The following is an 11494-nucleotide window of genomic DNA, read 5'->3' on the forward strand; positions in this document are numbered from 1 at the left end:
TGTGACCACTGTTTGGGAGGGATGGTTATATTGTGTATCTGGACTGAATTTTAGGTCTCTACGTCCATCCCATGGGGAATGGGAGCAGTAACAAAGGTGTTGCGTTTATATTTTTGTTGAGTGTACGTCAAATCAAAACCACAATGACTTTTAACACAGTTTCAAAAGAACATCGTCTTCTATTTTCATGGCCGGTACTTCTACCTTTCTGTTCTTGTCTTAAAGTGAATTGTTCCTCTTTCTTGCCGAGACAACAAGAAACTGTTCCTCTTTTACAGAGACACTTTCGCAGTTACAACCAGACATGACTAATCTCTTACCTATAAATAAATCCAACTAATGTGTGTGTGTGTGTGTTGACCTCACTCAGCCTCTATGTCACCTCTTCAGAATAACTGTCTGTGACTTGTCCTTAAATGCTCTTTCTGTCACGGCCCAGCGGCACGAGGGAACAGGGATGGACACAGGCGCAGAAACCAACCCGGAAGCGAGGTGACAGAAAACAAATGATTTATTTCCGCCCACAGGTAAACAAAAGTGAAACACAAAGCGACGCCACCACACTAGTGGCGCGTAGGATTCGTCTGTGATAATGAGGGCGACCTAGACACCTCTAGGAGACGGCTGAACAGTGGGGGCAGCGGGGAGGTAGAAACAGGACTAGGTAGGGACCGGGGGCACTGGAACAAGAGGAGATCACGATCAGAGGGATCCAGCAGACAACCAACAATCCTCCGCAGTTGAATTGAATTGCCTTACTTGGTTTCAGATGGAGGGGACAGGTGGAGCGGAAAATCCGGAAGCGGTCGAGGCGTGGGGAGGCAGGCAGGTGAGCGGTGGGCCGGCAGGCCACGTTGTGTAAGCAGCAGGCGGCCCAGGTCCAGGAGGACGGGAGCGAGGGGAACAAGATCTCCACTCCGGGTGCTATCTCTGAGGACAAGAAAAGACAGGTGAGTCATCACACGGCGTTAAGACAAGGTTTAGGATGCTCCACTGAACTAACATGGGAATAGCAGATACTCAGGCGATGAGTGGTTGAGAGCGCAGGTCTGATATACCGCTGGCACGATTGCTCACAGGTGGTCAGCCAGGGAGGGGCAACCGGACTCCGCCTAAAGGAGGAGGAGCCGCTGTCTGAGACCTGCAGGTGCCCAACCAGACCATGACACCTTCTCAATTCACCTGTTGCACTTCTGACCTTTCACCAGACCAGAGGCTCATCCTTAGGTACAATAGCCTAACTGAAACTACATGTACTATGTTGAATAAATGTTTTAATCAAGAACCTCTACTAAAAGCTTAATATAAAATGACCTGACATAAGTGTTTTGTAAGCATGTATTGCAATCCTTCTATGTTCTAGTTTTCCCTCAACATGGATCATCTGGACACTCTCACCAGTGAAGCTTAAAACCCTTAAAGAACTGAACATCAACTCAAATAAGCACAGATATGCAATATGTATAAAATAGTTATAACTGCATCTGGAATACAAAGTTAACATAATAACTGTATGCATAACATCTTAAGGCCATCTTAAAGCTATCTGTTACATTGTTAAAGCAATGATCAATTTGAATAACCTAGTAATTCAAATAGCCTCGTCTAGCCTGCTGCTCAAAATAACTTAAGATTCTGCTTTCTCTTCTGCAAACTCTCTGCAAGCCTGTTTCCTGTCAGCCTGTGACTTTTAGCCTTTCTGAAAGACACACACTGTTCAACCTCTGAATGCAATATAAACTACAGATTATATTATTAATGCAATGGTAATGATGATAATTATTTAACAATAGCAGTAAAATAATTTCCCTGCTCCACACTCTGCAGGTAGAAAGTGTGTGTGAGCTGATGTGAATTGAGCAGCATGGATCAGTGTAGAGCTGGGCGATATGAGATTTTTTCATATCACGATATGTTTTTTTCATTTCAGGCGATAACGATATCTATCACGATATCATCCAAATAACTATATTTGTAAGATTTAAATGTGCCGTTGCTCACAAGTAAAATGTGAAATAATCAGCAGCTTGTTTTTATTTAAATATTTATTTCCCATAATAAGTTCAACAGGGTAGATGTACTTAAGGAACATGATACTTTTTCAGATAAATAAAGGCAAATATTGCAAACTACACAAAAGGCAGCCGCTAAAGCGTTTAAGTTTCAAAATAGAACAAACGAAACAGACTAAACTGTCAATTCCACTTAGAAACAAAATATTAATTCTAAAAATAAATCTTAGTTTGTTTTACAGAAGAACAGACAAAACTGACTAACTTTTGTCAATATCAAATAAACTGAGAACTAAAAGGAAATTCTCAATCTCTCCTTGTTGTATAGCTGAGCTTTGCAAACAGTTTTAACAGTTACTTTAGTCTGACAAAAGCCGAATGACGAATTAGCGCTTCCAGTCAGAGACTGAGGCTACGTCCACACGTACACGGGTATTTTTGAAAACGGAGATTTTCCGTTGTCGTTTTAAAAAATAATCCCGTCCACACATAAAGGAAGAAATGAAGGAAAACGCTGCTATGAACATGCCAAAGCAGCAGGTGGAGCTAGATTCCTAACCGTGCAGAAATGTTGGCCAATCAGAAGTCTAGAAGCCTCGGTGGGAAAAAGTAAACAAAGCTGGGGCATAGAAGCAGAACCGAGTCGTATGTGTGGAGGGACAGTAACTGTGTGTATATGTAAGCATTTAAACACTGCAGAGAGTAGAATTAACAGTATTGTAGAAATTCATTTCACCGAAACAATAACGTGGCGCGCAGTGTGACGCATGCACCAGTTTATTGTATTTCCAGACTTGCTTTCGGCACAATTTACAGTGCACGCTACTCTGTTTTTGTAAGACTTGAAATAGCCGAAATACCTTCACACTACGGAACTTCTATGGCTCTTCCGTTCGACAATCTCTCCGGCATTGGAACCATCATCTGTTTTCTCTTCGGTCACGCTCGGTTGATTTTTCTAGTCGGCACACTCATTTCCTCCATTACCCGCTGGCTACTTCCCAAACAAACACACGTGCGGCTTGGCACTTGTGCTGTACGTAGCAAGTCACGCGACGTGACGCTGCGGCTGTGATTGGTTCGGCTCTGCGCTACTTAATTTGGATTGGCTGACCTTTTTTTTTTTTTTTTTTTTTAAGAGGACAAGAGTGGCGAGGTCTATCGCGATAGCTTAATTTCTCTATCGAGTAAAAGTTATATCGCGATACATATCGTTATCGTTTTATCGCCCAGCTCTAGATCAGTGTGATGCAAATTTGCAAAAAAGAACCAACCCAGCATGTGCATCAAAATAAACTATTTCCAGCAGTGCAATATGAGTCCTAAGCATCCCAGAAACGACACAGAAAAGCATGAAGTCAAACTTGACTTTTAAAAACACCAGTGTAGGCTCATAAGGCCCTGAAGGCAAAAAGCGAAATTTTCCACGAAATGACGTCACTTCCGGTTTCGGGCAGGTCATGCGGACATGCGATAGTTCGCGCTGATGGATGTAGGAAGTGTTACAAACAGCTGATCGGATCGGCAAAGCATGTTTCTGGAATATTATGTTTTAGTTGCTGCAAGTGCTTTTTATGCAGTTTTTGCAAAGCTATATGTGGAAGGAAACTGTGACCGAGGACAAGCTAAGATGTAAGTACAACTCCTCCGGTTTCATACGCAAAAAAATTATTGCGCTAGCTCACGTGGTTGCAGTGCTACCGGGATTTAGAAATAGTTACGCAAAACGGAGCGTGCCCGCTCCGACCGGGTTTAAAGGGTTAACAGATTGCAAAACTGGGTTGGCATTTATGATTTATGTGTCTGTATGTTGAAACATGCCTACTTATCTTAAATGTCTGGCAAAAAACCGAAACTTAACAAATTTTTATTTTTGCTTCTCAGGACCAGGGATATGTCTTCAAAATACAAGAACACCATCCTCAAAAGTGTTCTTATCAGTTCAGGACCTCCTCCTGTTTACAAGCTAAACCCAAAGAAAAAAATGTTTGGAACTCTGACAAAAATGACTGTTGGTGAAAAAAATAAAAAAAAAGACAAATAAAACCATCTTACTTGTGGGTGAAACAGGAGCAGGAAAATCTACTCTGATCAATGCTTTGGTCAACTACACGATGGGAGTGAAGTGGGAGGATGAAGTCTGGTTTAAGATCGTAGAGGAGGAGGAGAAAAGTCAATCAGAAAGTCAGACATCAGATGTGATCGTGTACGAGATCTTTGGTTTTGAAGATGAAACTCTGCCCTACTCTCTGACCATCATCGACACGCCTGGATATGGAGACACCAGAGGGACTGAGCATGATGTCATTGTTAGTGAAAGATTATTGGACTTGTTTCGATCAGATGACGGAGTCCATGAAGTTCATGCAGTGGGTCTGGTGATGAAGGCGAGTGATAATCGACTGAGTGATCGATTGAGGTACATCTTTGATTCAGTCATTTCTCTGTTTGGAAAAAACCTGGAGAAAAACATTGTGGCCCTGTTCACACACTCAGATGGTGTAACACCTGAAAATGCTCTTGAAGCTCTTGAAGCTGCAAAAATAAAATGTGCCAGAATAGAGGATGAGCCAGTTTGCTTCCTGTTCAATAACCAACAGGAAAAAGAGAGAAAAAAGAAAGACAAGGTGGGTTTGCATAACGCATGGAGAGTATCAGAGGGAGGAATGAGTGAATTCTCAGAATTCCTGGAAAATATTGAACCTCAGAAACTGATGACAACTGTTGAAGTGTTAAATGAACGCATCAGATTGACAGCCTGCATTCAAAACCTGCAAGAAAGAATAGATTTTATTGAATTAAAACAGACAGAAATAAGACAGACTCAAGAGGCTCTGAAGAAACACGAAGAAGAGATGAAAAATGAAATGAAAAACAAGTATGACAAGAACAAGACAGAAAGTGAGGACAAGTCCAGCCTTTTGGAAAATCTAGAAAAGGAAATGAACCAGCTGACAGCAGAGAAGTCACAGTGGCTGGAGGAGTCCTACCAACATGTTGTCAGACTGGAGGAAATCGCTCTGAATGTTTTTTCTCTGTCCACTATTGTACACTTTGAGTTATTAAGTGAGAAGATGAAGGAGAAAGGAGACACAGAGAAGGTCCAGAAACTGGAGGAGATGAGAAGCAGAGTGGATGAAGGTACCAGAGGAGCTCTGCAGTACATACTTCACATACCTGCAGTTATGAAAAAAGCTAGGAAAACCTTATGGAACAAGATGAAAACCCATCAGACAGATATGTAGAATTTAACTCAAATCACGAGACATTCTCATGGTTTTACAGAAAATACAGTTTTCTGTAAAAATTGCATATGGAAATGTTTCACTTGCAGATTTAATCAGTTATCAATTAAACATATCAGTTTACTCTGTCATTGGTAATTGGCCTCAGGATGATGAGAGCAGCTACAACCCAGACTTTGACCATTATGCTAAATGTTCTGATGAGTCCTGTCTCAAAAGACGTCATCACTGAATTTAGAAAACATACTCATGTAAGTAAGTAAAATGTTATTTATATAGCACCTTTCAAGATAAAATCACAAAGTGCTTTACAGAGGCAGAAAAATCTCAAACAAAATCAACCAAAAGCAGTTTAAACAGATACGTTTTTAACTGCTTTTTAAAAGACACGACTGAGTCCACAGATCTCAAACTCAAAGGGAGCGAGCTCCAGAGTCTGGCAGCCGCTGATACAAACGCTCTGTCACCTTCTGTTTTTAACCTTGTAAGCTGGACAACCAGCAACCCCTGGACACAAGACCTCAGGGACCTGCTGGGGTGATAAGAAAGAAGTAGATCACTTAAGTAAGTTGGAGCTACACCGTGCAGGGCCCTATAAGTCATGATTATGATCTTAAATTGGACCCTGAACTTGACAGGGAGCCAGTGCAGCTGAATCAGCAGGGGCGTGGCATGGGAGTGTTTGTGATGCTTTGTCAGAAGCCTGGCAGCAGCAGTCTGAACGCCCTGCAGTCGTTCCAGGGAGGCGTTACTTAAGCAAGTAAACAAGGAATTACAATAGTCTAAGCGAGATGAAACAAAAGCATGAAGAATCATTTCCAGTTCAGAGCGTGACACAATGGGACTCAGTGATATTTCTTCAATGGTAAAAACAAGAGCGAACCAAAGATTTAACGTGTGTGTCAGAGCTGGGTCAAAGGTAACACCAAGGTTCCTAATGGAGGATTTAATATATGAAGCAAGAGGGCCTCGATTTTTAATGTCCAAAAGGTCACATTCATTAGGGGTCAGACAGTGGAATGTGTTGAGTATTATAATCTAATATATGTTGGAACAATGATTGACTGAAAACTGAACTGGGAGACAGACTGTGACTGTGTAAAAAAAAAAAAAGGGGCAAGAGCATTTGTTATGTTTGAGGTAAATTTTCTGGAGTCTGTTTTCTCATTTTCATTGGTGTCATGATTTGGATATTTATCTGTAAAAAAAACAGAAAATCGCTCACTCTAATTGTTAAATGGGCTAACAAGCTGACGTTTCCTTCATTATGTTGTATTGTGCTTATTTGTGCAGTTAGAATTGCTAACTTAATGCAGACTGGCTTTATACTGACAGCTTCAAATAAAGTAACCTGAATGTGTTCCTTTTTAATCTCTTCATTACAAATAAAGTTTGTTGGAAATAAGTTTGGAAACAAAAAAGTTTTATTTTCTCACTGTGTGTAATGCATGCTTGTACTTTTAAAGCAGTTTTAGGAAAATGTGTAGATTACAAATGACTAAAAGTCTGTGAATACTTATTTTTCCCCAGTGTCTTTCATTTCTGTGTGGTTGAGTCCAGGGATACTATATAAAGCATATTATACTGAGTTAACTATTTATAGCCAATAATCCGATGCTTTCACAAAATTGACTATTAGCATGAACATAAAGATATTGCTCTACTGTGACACAGGAATTTATTGAAGTTCAGTTAAAAAAAATTAAATGTCATATTTACTCAAAATACACTTTAATTACTATTTTAAATGCTGAGAACATGCAAATTTTTCTTCTTTTTTTCTATTTTCTGGACAGTTATTGTTACTCCCCTCGAGTCTTAATAAAGCTCAACTTGTTCTTTGCGTTTTAGCTGACATTTATTTCGGACAGGAGGATTCTCCAACGTGTATTAACCTGTAATGATGTCCAACCACAGCCGATACAATGCCGTCAGAACTAAAAAGAAATACAAACTTAAATGAATATTCTTAATAAAGTCCTTAAGCATTATATGTAACGAAACATTCCAACAAAAGGATCAATAAAATACACATTACACTTCACACTACGGTAATTGCACTTGAATGTCACACAACACTCGCATATATACATACAACGATAAGAAACAAAATAAAACATTTACCTCATTGGCCTCACTCAAATGGAATAAAAGTTTCATTTTTACGTCGTGGGGAGGTCCAAAAAAGGCACTCTTTATTTATCTTTCTGTAGACGTGCAAACCTCGTGGCTCGTCTCTTAATTAGCTTGCTGAGTGTGCCAGCCAAAAAAATGCCCTCTTAGCAAGAACAGACGGACCTAACCAATAACACAAATAACACATTTTAACATATAAATCTAAACAACTAAACATTAATTACTATTTATTTCTTAATATTTCAACTACTTATGGTTTCAACCTTAAATATCTCATGACATGAACTTAAATGCGAGAGTTGCCTATGACGGCAGCTACAGTTATCATTTATTATCAGGTCCACGATGTATTCTTATAGACTGAAGCTGGGAACAAGCAGCCAGCTGTGCTTAAATCCAGTGAGGACGCTTTTTAATGATCAATACAACAGTTTATGAGAACAGTGTGATAATATCCTTAACATCCTAATATCTTTATCATTTCTTAACATAAAACTTATTGTTGCAGCCAGGAGCAGTACACATGTGATCCCCCTTAAATTATTTTTTAATTTTAGTGTCCTTATTTTCCTCTGAGTTGTCAATTCTCTCACTAGTTAGCTAACATAAAATATTCCAGCTATTGTTGGTTGCAGCTAATAAGTCTATTTGCTATCTCATTTAGTGCTCAGCTCCTGTGAAAACTAAGGTCTCAAATCAGAAGTATTTGACTCTGTGGTATAATTCTTAAACACATAGCCTTTATTAAAAACAAAAAGGCCTCTGTAAAGTTCACTAAAGGTCAGAGGTCACTACAGGACAAATTCCTTGATTTTAAATCTGTTTTCTGAAATTTAGACCTCGACACTCGAGAGACCAAAAATCAATTCATGGGAAAACATAGAAAAGATGAGACAAGACCCGGCTGTCCATCTGCATAAAAATGTCAAAGGTCACTCTTTGAGTGTGCCAAGGTTCACATGTTTGACAAAAGCTGTGTCCCAAAATGTAGGCCGCATCCTTCGGAGGACCCGGCCTTCGCGGTCTACGTGGGCTGAGTCCTTCGAAGACCGAGAAGGCCGGAAGTGCGAGGCTGTGAAATTGGACGGTCTAGCCTTCAGATCTGCGTCACCGCTGTGTGGGTGGAGTTTAATAAACTCGGCCATCTGCTCCTTGCTATCTAAAATATTACAGGACACTGGCGTAAACTCTCGACCGTCTCACACTTCTGTTTAATCAGTTTTCTGTTTGACGTGTATTCAGCTGTGTGAAAATCCCGGAGGAACCCACCCGATGGATTAATAACGTTTTATTTTATCTAATAATCTAATAACTTTGATCTCAGCCAAACCGATTTACTCCGGAACAAATAAAACACTGAAAAAGCCCAACAATAACAGGTTGTCTAAGTGACTTAAAAAACATATTTTTCACAAGGTGCAGTGCAGATCTAATGAATCCAACTGGCCACTCGTAACAGTGACTATTTAATATTTACTGGTTAGTGGCAAAGTTTCACCTCCTATTGAACAGTGTTCTTCTGACGTCAGTTCCCTTTGTCACTCTGCCAGATCCCGTTGGCTTTATTGAGCGAGGTGTTGCTACCCTGTGTGGTATCCTTTATGGCTTTCTCGACAGCATCAGCCAAGGGCAACTTGTCCTCTGCTTCTGCCTCTCTATGGTAGAAATAGTTGAAGTTGGAAACAATGACGGGAACAGGCAAGGCAAGGGTCTGAACATCGAGCGGGTGGGTAACAGATGTCTCCGAAAACGTCGGCACACTTTTGCCAATATGCGATGTCTTGATAGACCGAGCAGATATTTGATGTTTACACAGCTACTTTCTCCCCTTAATATATGTTAAAAGTTTATTTTGTGACTCAGAAAGATTAATAAGACTAATTTTAAAACTTCGTAGCGGCCGCCATTGTTGGGAGCTGAAATTTGGCTGGGCCGCGCTATGAATTCTGGGATATGGTGGGCCACGAAGGACACACCCGACCCATCCTTCAAATTCGGGGAAATGAAGGACGCATTTGTCGGCTGCATTTGAAGGAGTCGACGAATTGGGACAGCCTTCGTCGCCTGGCTTTGACGTAATTGGCCTTCAAATGCAGCCAAAGACAGATGGTTTGAAAGAGGAGTGAAAGAAGCCATTTACGTCCACTGTGAAAGACCATCGTTGAACAGAGGCGGGGTTTACGACACCAACTGTCCACCATCTATAATCCAGTTTTGAGATCCATCACAGACAGCTTAACGTCTTTACTTTTCTATATAAAGCGCCATGAGACAGCTGTTGTGATTTTGTGCTATATGAATAAAACTTTACTTTTATGCCATTTTGAAAAACGTTAATTATTTTGAATTTGTTGCTTTCGGGCGTACTCCTGCTCCAAAACTAATGCAGCAGAGCTTCTGAGAATATAAAGCTAAAAGAAACATAATTATATGTTTGGCATAAGAGATGACCTAACAGGAAACTGACTGCAGGACACACAGGGCTTCAAGCACAGTAAACAGATTTAAAATCAAGGAATCTGACCTTTAGTTACCTCTGACAGTTTTTTTACTCACATTCAGGAATTTGAGCCAACAACAAAGATGAGTGTTGACTTCAGGAGAGCACAGAGAGATCACTGTCCAATTAACATCCATGGGTCCTTTTCAGCATCATCTTTGTCACTGCTGATTCCTTTGTGTCATCATGTGTTGAGAAGAGAGAACAGTTATAAGGGAGGAGCAAAAGGAAGCCCTGAAATCTGCATCCAACAAGGAATGACAAGTGTTGGCTCACCAATGGGGTGGCTGTAGAGCAGGTCACCTACTGATTGGAAGGTTGGTGGTTTGATTCCTGGCTCCTCCAGTCTGCATGCTAAGTATCCTTGGGCAAGATACCCCAAGTCGCTCTCCGATGCATCCATCGGAGTATGAATGTGGTTAGCCAGCACTAAGTTCAGAGAAAGTGTGTGAATGTGGCACTTTGTATAGAGCCCTTTGAGTACTCCAGAAGAATAGGTCCATTTACTGGTTTGGCTCCAGTTGTTCTAGATTCAATGATGTTGTTGCTACAGATACATGTCAGCATCTTTATTGTAGTAAAGTCTTGTAATCTGAAGATAGAAACAAGGCAGCAAACAGCTCCATGATCTGATCTTAATGATGTTGTTTTTATTTCTGTCTGTCAGAACTGGATTGGAAACTATCAAAGGTCTAAAAACAGCCTCAACCCTCCCACAGAGCAAACTTTACACACGTCATCTTTCAGCTACAATCTTTGTTGCAGGGATCTTCTGCCAAACAAGGCTGAGAGAAGATTTCTTACAGCTGTCATGTTGATGCTGTTTCAATCTTTGGGCAAACACACTCATATATTAGGGCTGATATCAGGGCTGCACAAGTTCTTTGTGTTTGTGATCATGAATAATAGAAGTGTGCCTGTTGAAGATCATGTTTCTACATTATTATATGTCCTGTTATTGTTCTGTGTTATATTCAGCTTATCATAAAAGCCTAAACATTCACATGCTTTCTCTCACACGGCGCCTAAGCTACGACCTTGGCTCCCTGTTTATCTGCTCCTGCTGAGATGGGGCAGAAAACTCCTGCATATTCTGTTCTCTTCTAATCAGACAAATAAGGCGATGACTTTCTGCAAACAGTATTTCTTATAACTCAGCAGTATAATGCATCATAAACAATATCATTCATTCACAATAAATCAGCAGTCTAATTTAATGCAAATCAGTTTAACTAATGCAATAGTTATCAGCTTATTCTAATTCAGGAGAATAATGCAAACTAGAACTACATAATAATTCACAATCTTTAGTTAGGGGTCTAACATGGCATAAAATAATATTATAATCTAACAGTGTGTATTTAAGTTAACAGAGTGAAGCAAACAGCTTGATGCCATTCTGGAAATGAGTGGGGAACAGATGAGTGAGGATTAGGTACAACTCCAGTATTCAGTCTGGGATAGTCCCTTCATGATCCTGTGCACATTCTGTTTTTATCTCCGTTTTGTTGCTCTGTCTCATGTCACTGTGTGTGTGTGTCTGTGTGTGTGATAACCCCAGTAAGAAGTGAGTTCTGTTCCTGGGCTCCCACAGAGCAACG

The 11494-nt window shown here is 40.4% G+C and overlaps 1 protein-coding gene and 2 long non-coding RNA genes across 3 annotated transcripts in view; 2 read left to right on the forward strand and 1 right to left on the reverse strand.

Annotated features, from left to right (window-relative positions):
• Positions 1–2431: 2431 nt before the first annotated feature.
• LOC145426001 (uncharacterized) lies at positions 2432–6776 on the forward strand. The gene has a single exon (XM_080299570.1). The coding sequence runs from the start codon at positions 4127–4129 to the stop codon at positions 5255–5257; it is 1131 nt and encodes a 376-aa protein (XP_080155696.1). The 5' UTR covers positions 2432–4126; the 3' UTR covers positions 5258–6776.
• Positions 6777–7022: 246 nt separating this feature from the next.
• Positions 7023–8296, reverse strand: LOC145426040 (uncharacterized). The gene is made up of 2 exons (XR_013906810.1): positions 7382–8296; positions 7023–7194 (listed from the first exon to the last, which is right to left on the reverse strand). It is a non-coding gene; the product is annotated as an uncharacterized LOC145426040 (long non-coding RNA).
• A 2852-nt stretch (positions 8297–11148) lies between these two features.
• The window catches only part of LOC145426036 (uncharacterized), a 315349-nt gene continuing 315003 nt past the window's right edge, over positions 11149–11494 (forward strand). Inside the window, exon 1 of the long non-coding RNA XR_013906806.1 lies at positions 11149–11246. This is a non-coding gene — a long non-coding RNA (uncharacterized LOC145426036). The remainder of the gene's footprint in view (positions 11247–11494) is intronic.

This window comes from Astatotilapia calliptera, chromosome 3 (assembly GCF_964374335.1).
Source record: "Astatotilapia calliptera chromosome 3, fAstCal68.1, whole genome shotgun sequence".
Classification (NCBI taxonomy): Eukaryota; Metazoa; Chordata; class Actinopteri; order Cichliformes; family Cichlidae; genus Astatotilapia; species Astatotilapia calliptera.